Here is an 18,307-nt window from a genome sequence, read left to right on the forward strand (position 1 = left end):
AACACTTTGGGGGCAGAGGCCAGATCCTAAAGGCTCCTCTAGACCCTCATCCCCTGAGAAAGTTGAGGGCCAGGGGCGCAGGGGCAACACAGGAGTCCACACCACAGCCCATAAGCCAGATTTAGCAGCACTTTTACTTCCAGATCTGAACTCCCTAGGTCCTCACAACAGCCCTGTGAGGTAGGTAGGGCAGGAAGGTTTCAGAGATCCCCATTTATAGATGAGGATGCTGAGGCACAGAGAGGTGAAATGACTTGCCCAAGGTCACACAGCCAGCAGTGTAAAGGGCCCAAAGCCAACATTCTTCTGGCCCTCTGGAGGTCCCCACATCCACTCCTGTACCCCTCTGTGTTCCCACCCTCTCGACCTCTTCTGAGTCCACAAGGGCCTTCAAGGCAGGCTGACAGCTAGGATTTTTCAGGAACAGCCATTGGGGAGGGCCTGATCAACTCCAGGTAGGCACTGACCTGTGGGGCAGGAGGCCAGCTCTACCCTCCACCACTTCCCAGTTGGACAGAGGGCCCAGTAGGTTCCAGAGCAAGGGTAGAGCTGGGCATGGTCCGTGAATGAATGGGAGTAAAGGTGGGTATAAAGGTATGTGTCCTGTGCTAAAGATGAAGGCCACCCCCAGGTCCCAGACACAGTGTCTCAAGTGCCCCACCCTGTGCCTCCCTCATCCCACAGAGCCACAGTGAGCTTTCTCAGCAGCGAAAGGAACCACAGACATCTGCTTCTGGCACTGAACTGCTCCAGTGGACAGGTCCCATCAGGCATTCATACCCCATCACACAGACACAGTGCCTCCACAGCTTGACTGGGACCCTGGGCCACACCCCCGATGGCAAACAGCCGGGGCCCAGCCTGCAGGCTAGAACAGGAGCAGCGGGCCGTGGGCATGGCAGGCAGTGCCTCCCAGCGCCGCCGTGCAAGGCTGAAGCCCTCCACAGAGCCCAGAGGGCACGGCTGGTTTCCTGCAAGAAGAAGACAGATGTTGTAAAGGGCACAGGCTGCAGGGGCTCCAGCTCTTTTGCTCCCTGAGCCCAGAGCATGGCCCAGCATGCATTACCCCAGGATGGGCTATCCATGCCTTGCTACTCATTGCCCCCATTTCATCACTCATTCATTTATTCATTCACATTTCTGTTTCTCCATTCATTCAGTGGTCATTTGTCCTGTTTTTATCTCCTAGGCCCCTGCTGGTACAGAACCCACAGTTAGGTGCTGAGAGACACCCCAAAAGCTGAGCCAGGTAGACCACCCACTGACTGTTTTACAGATTGGGAAAGAGAAGCTCACAAAGCCCTGACCCCTGGAGTACCTAGAGAAGGGCAGGAGGTAGTGCTCATGCGGGGGGCTACTCTTTCCTGTCTTGGGCTCCCCTCCTATCCCTAGCCCCACAGAGACTCACCAAGGCCCCCAATGGCCACGATGTGATCCCCAAGTGAGCCAACCACAAAGTCGGCCCTCTTATCCCTCATGCGCAGGCTGCGGGGCAGCTTGGTCCAGGACCCTGCAGGGGAGGGGAGGTCAGATCTAGCCCCCTCACACACACTGCACCCCTCCATCCCATGGAGAGTGGGAGAATAGCCCAGACCAGCCACTGCTCACCATGCTCCAGGTCGAACATCTCCACAGTGTTGACAAAGTGTGGGCGGGAGTAGAAATTGTGGGGCCCGGGCTGCTGCAGGCCACCCAGGCTAAAGACGCTGCCTTCGGCCATCGCGCAGCCAGCAAAGGCCCGGCGGCTGGGCAGGCTTGGGTGTCGGGTCCAGGTACGGGCCTCCAGATCAAAGGCCTCAAAAGCAGTCACTGGGAGCTTGCCCTGGCGGCCCCCTGCCAATGGAATTGGGGCACCTGGGAGGCCGCCCAGGGGGCCTGGCAGGCTCTTCCTTTTCCAGGTTGCTGAGCCTTTACCACTGCCCACCCCAGCTACCCATACCCAGCTGTCTGCACACCAGAGCACAGATCAACCTCAAAGATCCTTAGGCACTGGGGTTTGGTTTTCCAGCCTCAGCAGGACCACCAGAGGTCAGAGCCTCAGAGCAACCCTGGCTCAAACCAACAAAACTTCTCTTGTCCCACCATCCCAGACTAAGCTTGATCCCAGCCAACCTATAGGGATAAGTGCTTTTGGACTTCAAGCCAATTTTCCACATCCCCAGGTCCTTACCCAGGACATAGATCTTGTTCCCTTTCAGGAAGGTGGAGGCCCCGTAGCAGGGTGTGGGCATCGAGGGCAGCGAAAGCCAGCAGTCCCGGCGGGGTTCATACACCCGAACCTGGGCCTGGGGGGTTGTGTCAGGGCCCATTCCCCCCAGTGCATACACCATACCATCTGCAGAGAAAAGAGTAATACAGACTATCCCTGGGCCTGGCCACAGCACTCCACCCTGACAACTGCCCTGGTCAGGCCTGGAGGTGGCTTAGGACACACCTATTTATGGTACCCCTCCCTGGCAGCAGAAACCCTCCTGCCTGCCTGGAGTGGGGGCTGGGAGAGCTAGGATTCCCACTCTGGCCAGGGCCCCTTCAAGTGAAGAGCAGGAGGCAGCCAATCTAATTATAAGCCGTCTCTGTCTCCCTGGAGACGCTATGGCAACCAAGTCTGGCATCCAAGCAGGACCGGTGGTCAGACCTGGAGGCCACAATGTGGGGACTCTCATGGGGGAAGGAGGGTGGGGGGTGGTTTAAGCCAGGGGTGGGGGCCATATGAAGATCTGTTCAGCATGGAGCTCAGACTGGGGAGGGGGCTCTGGGGATCAGCTGGGGGGCTGGGAGAGGAGCTTGGGCCTGCAGGATGGGGGTGCTGTCCACAAGCCTTCTGCCAGCACTTCTGTACCCTGCCCTTTCACTAGAGTAGGTTCTTGCCCTGTTACACCCTCAGGGTCAGCTGGGGGCATGTCTGGGGGCCTTGGGCAGACAGCCAGTCAGCTAGGGGCTTCCATGGCAACTGCCTCCAGGCCAGCTTGGCTTTTGTCCATCTCAGTCTCCCTGGTTTGTTTGTGTGGTGCGAGGAATTTAAGCACTTGCTGGGCTCTGAGCCAAGGCCCTGCTCCCATCCCCCTCTCCCAGACTATTTATAACTGTGGGAGTCATTGGGCCACCCCTCCTTGTCTCTTAGAAAGGAGGAATGGGGCAGGGAGGTGGCTTGGGCCTCCCATCATGCTGGAGGCTAGCCTCGGCTCTGACTCCCACCTCACAGCTGGAAAAGGCAGTTTAGGCTGCTGCTAGCCCAGCTCAGAGCTAGGTAGGGAAGGGTACAAGAAACAAAGCCATGTCCAGGGCACCCAGGCAAAATTTACAGCTCTTGCCCAATCTCTGAAGGTAAGGGACCAAGTCAGGAAAGAATGGAGGGTGTTGGGGCACCTGAGGGACCTTCCTTGGGAGGCCACTCACCTCTCTCCACAGTTGCAACCCCCATGGCTGCCTGAGGGAGGGTGGCCCGACGCTCCCAGCGGCCCTCGTCAGCCAGGAAGGCCTCCACAGCAGCTACCGGGCTCTGGCCCTCATCCACACCGCCCACCACTAGCACCTGCTTGCCCAGTACCACAGCAGCCGCACCAGCCCGGGCAGTGGGCAGGGGCGCCAGTGCCAGCCACGTATGTGAGGCCATGTCCAATGTCTCGGCAGTGTCCAGAGGCAGTCCAGCCCGGCCACAGCCCCCCAACACTAGCAGGTGCCCATCCTGGTATGCCACTGTACCATATACCCGGCAGGTGGGCATGGGTGGGAACACCTGCCAAGCAAAGGCCCGGCCACCTCCTGTAGCCATGGTGTTCACCTCCAGTGGCAGGCCATGCTATCTGCTCAGGCTGCAGGCCTCACTGAAGGGCATGATGGGGCCACATCTTGACTCTACCGGGGCTACAAGGGAGTGTGGGGCCAGTCCAAGGACTTTGCTTTCACCTAGAGAAAAGAGGGAAAACAAAGGGTCAGAGCCACTGACCAGCCCCTCAGGGTACAGATGAGCAGCCTGGCCCAAAATTGCTGGTGGGAAAAGCAGAGGGAGGACACACCTCCACTGCCTAGCACACTGATGTGGAGGCCCTCCTGGAGTGGGAAGGAGGGCAGTCTCCCAGTTACCCAGGCAACTTCCCGACTTCCTATGGGGCTTGAGGGATTCTCCTCCCATACCTTGCCCTCACCTAGTTGCTCCCCAGTTGAATCTAGGTCTAGGTGAGAGGTAAGGTGACTAGGATAGGACTTTCCACCCTAGCCCCCTTCCCTTTCCCTCAACAATTCTCACCCTGGTGCTCTGCATCAGTGGAGTTTTACTGTACCCTCCCCCTTACTGGCTTCCAGTGTGCTCTGGGCAGCCACCAGGGTCTCCAACCTGCTGCCAGGGATCAGAGTCCAGGGTATTCTTAAAACCCCTTTGGGAGCCATTCCATAGAGTGCATCCATTCCCACCAGCAAAGGCCAAGATCAGGGTGTTTGAGACTGGGAGGGGAGGGGCTGGAGGCCAGAGTCCCACATTTCCCCTCAAGATCTACGCTCAGGGGTTTGCCCATGCCAAGTCCCCAGAGGCCTGCCTTCTTGGTGTCTGGAACGGGGAGGGGCATGATTTTTGGGAACCCACGAGCACTGGACTCTAGGTTCCCAGAGTCCAGGGCGTTGCCAGCAGGAATGGGCAGCTGGACTTCACAGATCCCAAGTTCCCTGGCTTCTCCTTTCCCGCGGGGGGGCCACGCTCCTGGGACCACTGGCGCGAGGGCCTCCTGGCCCCAAACTTCCAGCTCGCGGAATGGGGGGCGGGTCCGGGCGAGCGCGCTTGGGGCTCTACACCCCGCGCCCTAAACTTCCCCTGAGCGCGGCTCCCGCGGGACTCACCGGCCGGGGCTCCGGCGCCGCCGGGGCGCAGGGTCCGCGGTTCCGGTTCCGCTGGTGCCTGCTCTGGCTGGGTCTGAGGCCGGGCTCCGGTGGGGCTCCGGCGGGGCTCCGGCTCTGCTCCGGCGCAGGGCGGGGCTGGACAGGGTCCGCCCCTCGTCCCCCCTCCCGACTCGGGAAAACCTCCCCTCTGCTTTAACCCCGCACCTGCCGTGGCCGGAGCAGGGCGCGCCGACCCATGGTCGCACGCAAACCGGTGAACAGACAGACGGACATGTGGACACTGGGCCTGCCCAGGATTTGGGGTCCGACCTCGGACTGGGGGAGAAAGGAAGCACCGGTGGGCCGCACGACACGTGTATGGTGGGGGCCGTTCTCAGCAGGACCCAGCCTGGGAGCACCGGCGAAGGGGCGGGCCAGCAGAACCTGGGGGCTTGAGAAGCGGGCGCCTGCCCACCACCGCAGCGCTCCGAAGAGCCCACGACAGGCTTCGCGGCGGCGCCCCCTGGAGGCCTCTTAGGGAATGTCCTGGGCCTTTGGTGGGGGCAATGGCTCGGTCGCCCTTCCCCAAGAACGGATGAGGGCACAGAACAGGTTCTGTGGTGCACATTGAGGATAGCAGGGGGTGGAGGAGCAGAAAGTGCCAGCCTCCGTACTTGACAGGCCCTTTCTCAGGCATGGGGGGCGGCAATTTTTGTGGGGGAGGGTAACAGAGCAGGTGATGAAGAGTCAGAGGCCAGGGGACCTCCCAGGCAGGTCACTCTGGGCTTATTCTGCAGGGCCTGAGGCCTGGGCTACTCTGGGACCCAAGGCACTTTGTGACTGTCCATCTTCAGGGTCCTGGGCCTGCCTCTAGCCAACTCCGGGGTCAGGCGAGAACAAGTTGGTGTGACAGAGGCAGACCTACCTCAGACCCAGACCCTGGCCCATCCTATCTTCTGAGCATTAAAGAGTACTGGCTAAGTCTGTGAGCTAGGGGCCCATTCGTACAGGTCAGTGGTCACCTATGAGAAGAAGTCCTCATGATTGTTTGTGCTTGCTACCATTTGTCCCTCTTTCATGGACAGCGTCTGCCTCACTTTCTCCAGAAGCACACCTGGAGACTGAGATACAAGTACATATAGTTAATGTGGGAGATGAGGACAGGAAGCACCAGTAGAGGAGTGGCAAGGAGACAGGGAAAGCAGCCAGTAAAGGGGTGTGTCATCAAACAAGTTCCCACTGTGGGCAACAAGGACCAAATCCTGCTGGGGACTCTGGGAGCCATTGTAGAACATGGGCCTCACATTATTGTTCCCATCAGAGCAAGGGAATGCTAAGGTATTCATTCTCAAATCTCCATCAGTCATGGGTTGAGAGCAACTTGGAGACAGTTGGGCAGAGCCTTCTGACCAGAGAGAGAGTCTTCAGTGCCTTTCAGGGGCTGGCAGATGGAGTTGGACGGCCCACATGGAAATGGTGCCAAGGCTGGTTGCAGGTCCTGGCTAGAAGGCTTCCATCCTCCCACTCCACTCTGCCCCCAAAATGCTCCTCACTTAGGCCAGTCACTGGTACCTTCCTCCATGGGGTATTCACACTGTCCTGCAGACCCCCTCACACTTCCCACTATTCCCTTTCCAGGCCCCTTCCCCTCTCCTTTCCAGTAATTAAGCACATAAAAGCCTCCTGCCTTTAGATACCTCCCAGCACCCCAAGTCCTTCCATTGTCCCATTCCTTCCAGTCAAACTCTTGAAGTCATCTTCTCTCACAGTTTCCACTGCCTTGGTGTTGGCCATCTTATATCCGCTACCACTGCTCCCCAAAACTTGGTATTGCCAAAGTCACCATGGAACACCATATAGCTAAAACGGGGCGGGGGGGGGGGGGCTATGGTCTTTTTCTCAACTGAAATCTTGCTGGCCTCTTCAAAGCCTCACCCACCCTTGTGACCTTGGCTTCCTCCTGCTGCTTGTCCTGCCCCTCAGAGGCTTTAACAGGCCCTACTTCCTCTCCCTCCCCAGGAAGTGGCTCCTCAAGACCCAGCCTTGGCTTTTCTCCCTGGCACATAGACTCCCTCCTGGGGTGATCCCTCCAAGGCCACTGGCCTCACTCACATCTAGATCTTCACCAGATCTCTCTGCTCAGGTGGATATGGGTCTAAGGTCCATCACTAAGGGATATAAAAGATGCCAAATGGAGAGGAAGGGCTGGATCCTGGGACGGCCCTGTGGTCTCTCCAACCTCATCTCATCTGATCCCAGTTATGCCTGGGATGGTCAGCATCCACCAAAGTCCAGGTCAAGTCAGACTTGGCCCTGATGAATGATCCCAGAGAGTTCCATCTGGGACATACTGGGTACCAAGAGGCAAAAGTATCAGCCTCCCCTCAGGAAGCTAGGTACCCCAGACCATTTCCCTGAACCCATATCATCCCCACAGTTCTAATGTGTGGAAGGGACACAGACTAGGGATGGACCTACCTTTTTTTGTCCTCCACTTTGCGCTGACCTCTAGGCTGGACATCACCAGAGACGTATCCTCTTTCCAGGACACACCTAGGCCCATGTCATCCCTACAGGCTGGGCTCTGCTTCTTCGTGGAAGTGGCTTCTGTTTACAAAGGGCTGGCCCCACCTGCACACAGGGGGCCAACACTGCTGGCTTTAGAGAAGCTGTAGAAGACAACTTGGGCAGAAGATGAGGCTGGATTGGTCCTAAGAGTGAACAACTAATCTTCAACCATGGATGGGGCAGAGATGGGGCTCACCCACAGTTGGGGACTGGGAGTGCTAAGGTGGGACTTCCTGATTGCAACCCCCGAGACCCTGGCCCTTGAAACCCCATCCTTCCCTTCTCTCTACCAATACAAGGGGCCAGAAGCATTGACCCCAGAGGAGCAGGAGAGTTTGCATTTCCTGCTGGACATCTTGGCTATGCTTAAAGGCACTGAGGACCCCACCATCAGGGCTGAGGCCCTGAGAAGCTCAGGTGCACAAGGTGAGGCCTAGGGTGGGGTGAGTGTTTCTCTCTAGAGGTGCCCAGACCCCTCTGTATAGGCAGGGAAACATAGATCAGGTAGAGGATCCTGGGGTTTTATGGGGAGTGAGGAGGGCTATCAACCAGTCCCCAAATGAAGCATCCAGTCACACTCTGTGACTGCCCATAGGCTTCCACCTGCCCCCCAGCTACCAAATTTGCACCACTGTACATGTCAGGTCCAAGAGTTATGACAATATTTTTGCCTCTTAGCTCAGGCTCTGACCCAAGTACAGATGCCCCCACCATCTCATCCATGAAACCAGGACTTCCAGGTTGACTCCCAACCTGGAGTTGGGGGCCCTTGACCAAGAAGTGCCTTTGGTCAGAGCAATAGAGACCATTCTGACCCTTTAGACTCCTAGGGTTAATTTTTACCTGTGTCCTCTCATCTGATGCTGCTTGGGTAGTGAGCCCTGTAACCACCACCCCTCTGCTGGCCCCAGGGTACATGTGGAAAGACTATACAGGTAGAAAGAGGTCCCAATCTCTTAGGCCAAAGAGCAGAGATTTGGGGAAGAGTTAAGACTTTAGGGAGGGCTTCCTGCCACTGAGGGAGCTGAGGCTGGACCAGGGTCCTCCCACCACACCTGTGGGCATGCTCCTAAGCAAGTACACTCAGGCCCACACTGGTATGCTGGGACTCTCAGATTGGACATGCCCAGTTTTGGGCTTATTTGCAACAAATGTGTGCAAACCAGCCTTTCATACCACATGCAGTGGGCCCACTCTCAGGAATAGGGCAAGGGCTGCTGCCCTCAGAGGAGGTACAAAGAGGCTCCAGCGGGACACTCTCAGGCAGGGCGCACTGCTCTTTCACCCTCCGTTCAGGCACCTGGGACAGAGGCGGGCCTTGTCAGTGGCTGCGGGAGGACTAAAAGGGTGAAGGATAGCTTGGACCTTGCCAAAGATCCCTCCCACATGTCGTTCCACCATCAAGCCCCTCAGAGAAGGTGTCAGACGGGCCCCTAATCCAATGCTAGTCTGGTGCAGTCCTGCCTGGGGCAGCGGCCGAAAGCGCCTCTGCCCCTCACACTCCTGCACAGGCCCGCAAGGGATTAGAGCGGTCCCCTCTGCCACCTCCTCCAGGAAGTCTTCTCTGGTTCCCGCTTGTCCCGCCCCCAGACTTTGGGGGAAACGGGGTCTCGGGGGGTCAAGGGTCACTAGGGCGGGCCAGGTCCCGGAAGCGGAAGCGCGGCGCACTTCCGGTGCGCAGCAGGCGGCCATGTTGGAGCAGCGGAGGCGGCGCAGAGGCGCGTCCTGGGTCCCCGCGGCGGCGCCGGTAGGTTGGGGCCGTGGGCCTAGCCACGCCGCGGAGGGGTCGTCCGCGAGGCGGCAGGGCGGATGGGCCGGGCGGCCGGCTCCTTCGGGACCAGCGCCCTCCGCCGGCCCGGCCGCGACCCCCAACCCCCACCCCCACCCCGTGCCCAAAGACCCCCACCCTGGGGCTGTGCGACCCGGTCGCGCTCCCACCGCCTGCCCCGTGCATTTCGCTTCCTCTGAGGCCCCCCGCTCCTACCGTCGGCTTCGGTCCCAGGGACGCGGACCCCCAGCCTGAGGGCCCTGATCTGCCCCCACCCCAGTTCCGCTTGGACAGGGCCGCTCCCGTCCCGCATCTTTCATCAGCTTCCCCGGCCGACCCCGGGGACACTTGTGAAGGGAAGTCAGGGGTCGGGCTGCAGCCTCTGTTTTCCGGAGCCTCTTGGAAAGCCCAGGAGACCCCTCCCAAGGGCCCAGGCCGACCTGGGCGGAAGGGACCCTGGTTTACCCCCAGTATCTGTGCCTGGAGGTAACAGGCCCCTCCTTATTGTACAGTTCACAGCCCTGGGAACTACACCCCTTGGGAAAAAAAGAACTAAAGTCAGCACCCCAAGTCCTTCCATTGTCCCATTCCTTCCCCTCTGGAGAGGGGAAGTGCCCGAGACACCTGAGAATCCAAGAATGTTTCCAAACAAAGAGCCCCAGGGCACTTCCTCCAGGGAATTCTGAAAACTTCTGCTCCACTAGGGGGAGGAAGAAGCTGCACAGACTCACCTCTTGGCCCCAGGGACTTGCTTGATCCCAGCTGATCTTTTAATTCTGTGCAGCTACGGAGCTGTCCCTGGGACCCCTCAGTGATGGGTTAGACTAGATGTTAGTCATGATTGATGGCCTCCAGCTTTTAAGGAGAAGCCTGGGACAACTTGGGTCTTCCCAGACAGCTCTAAATGGGCTGTACCAAAGTCTGCTTCCAAGCCCTAATTAGGACAGTTCAAATCTCTAGGGTCCACTTTATTAATCATCTTACTCGGAGTCATTGGCTCCCAGACCTTGGGCTCTTGGTCTGGCTGCCTGGCCCCAGGCTGCCTGATTGCCTAGAGATATGTTATTAGTACCTGCTACTCATCATCTTTTTAGTTTATGTTGAAGGAGAGTCTGGCTTTTTCCCTGGGGTTGGTCTCTGTGGCTCTAGTGCTAGGAATTGAACCTCTGAGTGGACTGTCTGGGAACTCTGAAAGCAGAACTTCTGGTGGGCAGGGAGGTCCACCCCTGGGCACCTGAACAGCAGCAGCTGTAGGAACAGAGATGGTCATGGACTTTGGATGTAAGTCTGGGCCCTTTGGCCAGCATTCAAGGAACATTCAAAGCTTGTATTGCCCTGCTGTCCCCTGTTTTTCCAGCTAAACCTCCCAGCCCTGACCACAGATTCCAATCACACCAAGTTTGCCTTACTCTTTCTCACTTCGGAGCCATTGCAATGGCTGTTGCCCTTTTTGCTCCATCTCCATCTGGTCCTTTCCTATTCATCATTCATGTCCCACTTGAGTATTCCTCTCCCGGGAATCCTTCCCTTACCCATTGGCAAGCTGAGCTATGTGCCAGTGTGCATTCCCAAGAACCTTGAGGGTATCTCTATCTTGCCTTCTGTACAGGGCTCCTGGAAGACAGAGATATTTGCCTGTATTCCCAGTGTTGAGTCTACTACTAGGAATTTGGCCAGGCCCAGATCTTTCCAGGGGCCTGTCAGCAGGTTGGATGGCTCTGATGAGCTTATGGGCATGTATCCTGAAGAAGCTGCCTCTGACCCATATGAGTCCCCCACCTCTACCCCCCACCTTCCACCGTGATAGGTGGAGAAGACCAGGGTTTTGCCCCAAGGAGTGGCTCACTCTGGCCAGACCCCTCTGTGTCAATAGATGTTATTGTGAAGAATGCTGGCCCTGATTGACCTATCTACTGGTCCTGTCCCCTATCTCGGTGCCGTTCTTATTGACTCTTTTCCTCTTGCCTTGGAGGTGCCAAGCGCTGGTTTGCGGATACCCAGGCAGATCTGCAGTGCCTAATGCCATGAGCGTGGTGGTGCAGCATGTGGAGGAGAAAGCTGTGCACTCCTGGTCGCGGATCTCCACGGCAGGGAAGAAGGCCCTGGAGGAAGCGCTGCTTGTCTTTAACCCCATGAGCCAGGATCTCAGTGCCACTGAGGCCCAGCTTGTGGCCTTCCTGCAGGGCCTGCGGGATGATGGTTTCCAACCAACCATCCTGCGCAGCGGTGATGTCTATGGCTATAGTTCGTGCACAGCCAACCCCCCAAGCCAGACAAAGCTTCAGGCTCGTGCCCCCACCCCAGCTGCCACATCACCTCCAGCCAGTGCTCCCCGAACTGCCATGCGGCTGCCTGCAGGCCGGGCCACGCTGCTCCCCATGCCACTGTCTGGCAGGCTGGCCAAAGCATCCACACCAGCCCTCGCCAAGCATGCCACCACCAACCTGCTACTGAGCTCCCTGAAGCAGTCAAGTGCCAGCCGTGCCCGGGGTGCAGCAGTGGGCTTTCCCACCCACCTCTATCCAGGTGTCTACCCTGCCATGAGGCTCTCTGTTGTCCTTGAGGCCCTGGTTCCACTCAAGACTCCCATGCCCTGCTTGGGTGCCAAGCACAAGGCACAGTCACTGCAGCTCTCACTTGCAGACTCTCCCCTGAAGCTGCGGAAAGGTCCAGGGAAGAGGCTGGGGAATTCCCAGCCCAAAGCTCCCAGAAAAGCCACAAGCAAGGACCCCAAGTGTCTGACTCGAAGAGGCCCCAGGGCTGGACCCCGACGAGGCACTGGGCCCCAGAGCAAGACCTACAAAGCCTCTGGTTCCCTCAGTGGCCCACAAATGAAAGGTGGCTGTGCTCTGGGCACCAAAACAACCCAGGCCAAAGTTGCCCGTGCCCAGGCCAAGGTGGCTCGAACACAAGCCAAAGCTGCCAAGGCCCGGGCAAAAGCCAAGGCAGCACGGATCAAGGCCAAGGCAGTACGGGCCAAGGCTAAGGCCAAGGCAGTGCGGGCCAGGGCCAAGGCCAAGGCAGTGCGGGCCAGGGCCAGGGCCAAGGCAGTGCGGGCCAGGGCCAGGGCCAAGGCAGTGCGGGCCAGGGCCAGGGCCAAGGCAGTGCGGGCCAGGGCCAGGGCCAAGGCAGTGCGGGCCAGGGCCAGGGCCAAGGCAGTGTGGGCTAAGGCCAAGGTGGCTCGGACCCAGCCCAGGGGCAGGGGCAGGCCAAAAAGGTCTGTTCAGGCCAGGACTGCAAGGAGGGGCCGGAAAAGCTGCCCTGAGACTGTGGGACAGAAGAGGAAAAGGACTGAGGAGGCAAAGGATCTTCCTCCCCAGAAGAGAACACGGCTTGGGCCCCAATCCCCTAAGGTATGGCTAGGATCTGGAACGGCAAAGCTGCTGAAATTCCGGGCCATCAAGGTGGACAGGCAGTCCTCAGACCATGAGGTGCGGCAGCAGGCTCAGCGGATCCTCCGTGTGAACCTTTCCCCTGTAATACGACTTCAGCCATTGCTGCCATACTCAGCACCCTGATTCCTTCACGTAGCAATGTTCGGGGAAACTGAGCCCAGCTGTCTGTGGCCAGTGGCACAGTGTGCAATGCCCATGGATTCCACAACCCTAAGGACTCTGGGTGCCTCTCCAGGGCCCTGAGAGCCACCAGCCTCCTTTCAGAGACTGGAGGATGTGGGGTGGGGTGGGCGGGTGGGAGGGGTGGTTTCATGGCGCGACGCACTGTGATGCACTGTGACTTGTTACTCTTCAAGTTGTATGTCCACTATTCCATCTATCACGTTTTATACCTTTCCACCTTCCAGTCTCCCTGCCCACACTCCATGGTCTTTTTGTGTGTGTGTGACTGCTGGTAAGCCAGCTTGAGTGTTTAGGAAAGGTAGCCCCAGGAACGGGAATGCCAGAGAGGGTCCTGGTAGCCCAGGGAAGGTCATGGGTGTGAGTGAAGGGCAGCCTCCAGGCCCCTGAGGGCAGGGGCAGAGCCACTCTAAGGTGGGACACTTCCCCTTGGGGCTGCCCTGGTTTGTTATCCAGATAGCTCCCTTGGAGGAGGACAATAGGTGGCTCTGTGGGGAACCTTGCAGCCTGCAGGTTTTTAGGCCAGGGAAGGGGCGGTGCAGACAGCCTGGCCTTGTCTTCCAGTCTACTCTGGCTGAAACCTTGGCGCTTTGTGTGGGCTTGTCTGGCGTAGGGCGGGGCCTAAATTGGCTGAAGTACTTCTGCCTATTCTTTCCTCTGCTTCTTTCTGGAGAGGGACTATCCTCGACTTCCCCAGTTGGTGGCAAGGGGTTGGGGCTTGAGTCAGGGACCAGGGTGGCTCTGGGTTGTAGGGCCACAGAGTCCCCTCACTGACCAAGGAATTATCTTGGATGGGTGGAGTGCTGTGGTCTCTGAGCCTGGAGAGTTTCCACACTGCCTCTCAGTGCTTTCTGCCTGGGTTCCAAGTGCTCTATTCCCAGGTCCAGCCTCAGCATGTCTTCCAACAGGGGCCTGTATGTTCAGACATTATTGGTTCTTCCTGCTTTGGAGAGGGGGCAGGGCCCTGAGCCCTGAACAAAACTAGCTCCCTGCCCATCTGCCAGTCCTTCACTGTCTGCCCAGCCTGAAAGGCAGTGGCTGGGGCTGGCGGGGAGGGGGATACATTCCCCAGAGGCTCCTGGAGACGAACAGCCTTTCAGAGCTAGGGGTGGAAGACTCATTTGAATGAGAATTGGATCCTTTCTGTCTCTGAGGGTTAGTCTGAACCCTGGCCGCATGAGCACCAGCTGCGTTGGATGGCGGACCTGTAGAGAAGCTCTGCTTCTTGGTGCCCCCCTCCCCACCTTTCTTCTGCATCTGGTGACTGCTATTAATATCCTTTCCCTGGGCACGGCCTCTCTTGGTTTCCCAGGCTCTGGGGATCCCCCCCCCCCACCTTCTCCCAGCTGCACCATGACTCCACAACCCTGCATGCTCCTTGCCTCTGGCAGCCTTGAGTTCATCTACCATGTGAGTATGGGGAAGGACCTGAGGGCCACACTCAGATCCTCAAGGGCAGCCCAGCTAGGGGCACACTCTGTATTCTCTCTCTCTCGGGCCTGATTCTAGCTCCAACTGCCCAGGACCCCCAGCCGGGCTAGCCCCTCCTTTCAGCTCTGCTGCTGCTGCCACCGATGGGTGAGAGGTGGTCTTTTTACCTGAGAGCCATGTGGAGGGGGAGAAGAAATCGGGCCACGCTGTGGGATGGGGTGAGGTGGGGGGCGTACCCCTAGGATCTCTATACTCAGACCCTGCCCCTCCCAGTCCAGGCTCCCAGAACAATTGCCCGGGAGGTGCCAGACAAACTTCCTCCACCCGGCTGCTCAGGCGGCAGCTGCTACCCACCTACCAGCAACCTGATTATTGGCTGTGGCCAGGGCCTTCGAACCTCATCCACCTGTGGCCTCCATGGCCCTGAACTGTACTGCATTGTCAGTAACTTACAGGTAGGGAGGAGGGTATGGGCTCTGGAGATGGTATCTTGGATTTTCTTGGGCAGGTTCAGCACCTGTGGGAGTTCAGGTCATTGACGAGAGCCAGAGGGCGAGGCCTGTGCTGTGAAATTTTGGAGGGGGTTGTAGCCAACCAAGCACCTCCTGACTAGTCAGTCTCATTGGGCACTCCAGGATGCTGAGAATTGCTTCTTTTGTGACTCTCGGGACTGGAAAAGCCATGGCATTGAGAATGTGATCTCCCAGAGTGGTCCTGGTGGCAAGCAGAGCGTGGTGAGGGTCCTTGTGTGCCCATGTGTGCAGGGCTGGGATCAGGGTCAAGGCCTGGCCACTGACCAGCCCTTGTGGTTACAGGTGTTGAGAATGTCACCAGCTGGACCTAGAAGATGCCTTTTACTTTACCCACCTCATCATGACTTTCAGGGTGACCCAGTGCCCGAGACTGAAAGCTTATTCCTCCTGACCTGATGGCCACCCGTGATGTTCGCCCCTGGTGACCCAAGGACCCCCTCCTGTCCCCAGACATTCTGGCTCTGCTCCTTGAGCGCTCAGTGGACCATGGCCACTTCTGGCACATGTACCGCTACTTTGCCCACAACTGCTTAGGCCTCTTTCCTGGGATTTCTCTTTCCCCTGGCCACAGAGTCAGTGACCTCATCTGTGAGCAGCGTTACTCAAGACATTGAGCCTTCCACTGAGGGAGAGGTCAGGCCCAGAGGAAGGGGGGTTGGGCCCTGGGATGAAGCCAGAGGCTCAGGCTTGCTTCTTAGGTAATTTCAAAGTTCTGGATCCAGCCATTCTGGTGGAGAACCCAAATAATACCAAGGTTCAGGGTAATTATCCCCACAGCCAGTCTTGTACTCCTTTGTTGGGAAAACCAGATACTCTGGTGGGAGGTGAGGTCCTGCCTGGGTATGCACACCTGTGGGGCAGGGTAGTGGGCAAGCCAGCCCAGTCCCCCAAGGATTGTTTCCCAGCTCTGCTGCATTATGGTCCCTGTTACGGCTCCCCATTCCTGTCCCATGTTCCCCATACCTGTGCCCAGTGCATAGGGACTGGCATGGGTAGCAGTTTTCATCTCTGTCCCTTATCTCTGCCCCATCACTGAATTCCTTTGTGAGGCCCCATTGTGATCCTCATCACTGCTGGCCATGCCATCCCAATCTTTGTCCCCCACCTCTGCTCCTATCACACTGTACCTCATAACTCTTCCCTTTGTGAGCCACCGTCACTGTTCCCCATCACGGTCCCCTGTCTGCCCTCCCACTTTGATTCATCACCCTGGCCCTAATTGGTACCCTGCGTTCCTGAAGCTGCCTCCAGGTGGCGCCAGGGCGTCTCTGGGTGTGACCTCTTCCTTGTAAAACAGAAGTCTTGTTAAAGGACAAGAGAGACATAATCATAACCCAGCAGGGCAGCCCAGAGCCAGGCCAGGAGAGTACCAGAGCAGGAGGACAAACCCCGAAGTAGCTTTTTCTCTACATTCTACGTTCTCCACCCACCTTGACTTCGATTATTACCAACTACTTACCCTGAGCACGCGCACACACACACCCCGCCCTACTAGGGCCTAGAGCAGCTGTTGTGTGTTCCTCTGATCAAGAGAAAGGGGAGCTCTGGCAAAGAGATACAGGAGGTGGCCTCGGCTTGGTAGCTGACTTAAGCTGTGAGGAGCAAGAGGAGCCATGGACCCATCTTTCCATCCATGTGTACATTTAACAAGTGCCCATGGAGCCCCACTGTGTGCCAGGCATCTTCTGGGCCTTGCTCAGTGGGGAGCAGATAGACAAGTTATCTGTCTTGGAGCTGACATAAAAATGAGAAAGGCAGTCAATAAATAAACATACCTTATGTGGTTTGGCTGGATGATAAGCTGATTTCTAATGACGGGCTGGGGACTGGAATCCTTTACTACCTTGGGGAAGCAGGTTTCTAACATCTAAAGAGATACCAGAAAGGGGTGTCCAGGAAGCAGTGGGATGTGCAGGTCTCAGCTCAGGAGTGATATCAGGTCTGGAACAGTGCAGAGGTGGGATAATCACCATTAGGCTGTGGTCATCCTAAAGTGGTATAATCAGGGGAGCAGGGATTGGGGAGTCCTACAGCATGGGTGCTGGAGGAGGTGGCTGCAATGATGTAGAGAGGGGAGAGACCACCCCACCCCAGTTCCTTCTCTATCTCAGCCATAGAGGGGTAACAACCAGTGTACCTGAGGGCTCTCGATCTGTCTCCAGAGCTCCTGCGTGTCACTAACCTCTGTGTGAACTTCAAACTGCACACACTGGGTGACAGGCCCCAGGGGACCTCAAGGGACACCCCTTCTACTACTACGCCCTCTGAACTTGTGGTCCAAGGCAGCTGCCTGTGCCATGGCCATGCCGCTGAGTGCAGGCCTGCACCCAGGGTCCCACAAAACGTGGAAGGCATGGTGAGTACCGTAGGAGGGGCATCCTGTGGCTGGTGGGAGGGCAAGCTGGGGGACCGGGGCAGACTCGTCTTGCCATCCTCCCTGCCAGGTGCATGGCCTTTGTGTCTCCTGCCACCACAGAGCTGGTACCCACTGAGCGCTGCCAGGACCTGCACCAGGACCACCCATGGCAGGCAGCAGAGCCTGGGCACCCCCATGCCTACCAGGCCAGCACACTCCATAGCCACCTTCCTTGTTCTGCTCCAGAATGTGAGTGTCATGGGCATGCCCGCAGTTGTCACTTTGACATGGCCCTGTATCTCGCATCTGGCAACGTGAGTGGAGGTGTGTGTGATGCATGTCAACATAGCACAGCTGGGTGCGGCTGTGAGCTCTGCCAGCCCTTCTTCCACCGAGATCCCAGGGAGGCTCCCTGCTCCCTTCACTCCTGCAAACGTGAGCCCTCCAACCCCCAATCCTAATTCTGACCCTGTTCCTTCAGTTTCAATGGTGACCTCTGACCTGACTCTGTCCGCACTTCTGACCCCTGATCTAGCCTGTGACTGCAACCCTTTGGGTGCCCTGGAAGGGGGTTTGTGTGATGCCCACACAGATGAAACCTCGGGCCTCCTCTCTGGGCAGTATCGCTGCAAAGTTCACGTGTGGGGCCAGCACTGTGACTCCTCTGGCCTGGTCGCTATGGCCTGAGCCTCTCGCAGTCAAAGGGCTGCCAGTGTGAGTGACCCTCAGAGTGGACCCCCACCCCCATGTCCTCCTTGCTCTGCCCCCAATTACTACCCTAATAATGCATGCGCCTACCTACCCCTGCAGCAGTCTCATTAGCACCCTGACAGCCCTATGCCTTAGCCTGCAGATGCGATCCCCGGAGCTGCGTCCCAGGCACTCATGCCTGTGATCTCTCCAGTGGTGCCTGTCACTGCAAACACTTTGTCTCTGGATGGGACTGCAGCCGTTGTCTGGTGAGGCTTGACTCACCTTCTGATTTGACCTTGATTTTGGGTGCTGAGCTTCTAGAAGCTGACAAGTACAAGGTTGTAATCTGTGACTGTAGACTAAGCCTTGCTGGTGGGTTGGTGCCACTTCCTGACCTGGTCACTAGAGTCAGCGCCACCTTGGCTAGCTGAACCAACACATGCCCTCAGGTGGGAGCTTTGGGAACAAAAGAAAGAAAAACATTTAAAGGAGTTACAACAGTATTATGCACTGAATTTAAAGGTGTTTCACAGCAAAAGTGTTTGAAGGGACACTCAGTGTATCCCCTTCTTGC

The 18,307-nt window shown here is 57.6% G+C and overlaps 2 protein-coding genes and 1 pseudogene across 3 annotated transcripts; 2 read left to right on the forward strand and 1 right to left on the reverse strand.

Annotated features, from left to right (window-relative positions):
• Positions 1–115: 115 nt before the first annotated feature.
• On the reverse strand, positions 116–4,995 carry KLHDC8B (kelch domain containing 8B). Its single transcript, XM_057555801.1, has 6 exons — positions 4,831–4,995; positions 3,397–3,906; positions 2,171–2,335; positions 1,609–1,833; positions 1,409–1,510; positions 116–971 (listed from the first exon to the last, which is right to left on the reverse strand). The coding sequence occupies exons 2-6, from the start codon at positions 3,770–3,772 to the stop codon at positions 775–777; spliced, it is 1,065 nt and encodes a 354-aa protein (XP_057411784.1). The 5' UTR covers positions 3,773–3,906; positions 4,831–4,995; the 3' UTR covers positions 116–774.
• Positions 4,996–9,023: 4,028 nt separating this feature from the next.
• Positions 9,024–12,820, forward strand: CCDC71 (coiled-coil domain containing 71). 2 transcript variants are annotated; one of them, XM_057554975.1, is made up of 3 exons: positions 9,024–9,124; positions 11,118–12,111; positions 12,160–12,820. In XM_057554975.1, exons 2-3 carry the CDS (start codon positions 11,170–11,172, stop codon positions 12,661–12,663), a joined length of 1,446 nt encoding a protein of 481 aa, XP_057410958.1. In that variant the 5' UTR covers positions 9,024–9,124; positions 11,118–11,169; the 3' UTR covers positions 12,664–12,820. The 2 variants fall into 2 exon arrangements, with proteins under 2 accessions (XP_057410958.1, XP_057410957.1); XM_057554974.1 differs by having other exon boundaries at positions 11,118–12,820.
• Positions 12,821–14,294: 1,474 nt separating this feature from the next.
• Positions 14,295–17,727, forward strand: LOC114236158 (laminin subunit beta-2-like; annotated as a pseudogene).
• Positions 17,728–18,307: the final 580 nt, after the last annotated feature.

The sequence above is a fragment of the Balaenoptera acutorostrata genome, chromosome 10 (assembly GCF_949987535.1).
Source record: "Balaenoptera acutorostrata chromosome 10, mBalAcu1.1, whole genome shotgun sequence".
NCBI classification, from domain to species: domain Eukaryota; kingdom Metazoa; phylum Chordata; class Mammalia; order Artiodactyla; family Balaenopteridae; genus Balaenoptera; species Balaenoptera acutorostrata.

What these genes read in the sequence shown, in the direction of transcription:
- KLHDC8B (XM_057555801.1), bottom strand. Translation starts at nt 3,772, where the DNA reads ATGGCTACAGGAGGTGGCCGGGCCTTTGCTTGGCAGGTGTTCCCACCC. An exon ending in GATGTTCGACCTGGAGCATG is followed by an intron (nt 1,511 to 1,608) that starts GTGAGCAGTGGC and finishes CCTCCCCTGCAG; the next exon opens with GGTCCTGGACCAAGCTGCCC. An exon ending in CGTGGCCATTGGGGGCCTTG is followed by an intron (nt 972 to 1,408) that starts GTGAGTCTCTGT and finishes TTCTTCTTGCAG; the next exon opens with GAAACCAGCCGTGCCCTCTG.
- CCDC71 (XM_057554974.1), top strand. Translation starts at nt 11,170, where the DNA reads ATGAGCGTGGTGGTGCAGCATGTGGAGGAGAAAGCTGTGCACTCCTGG.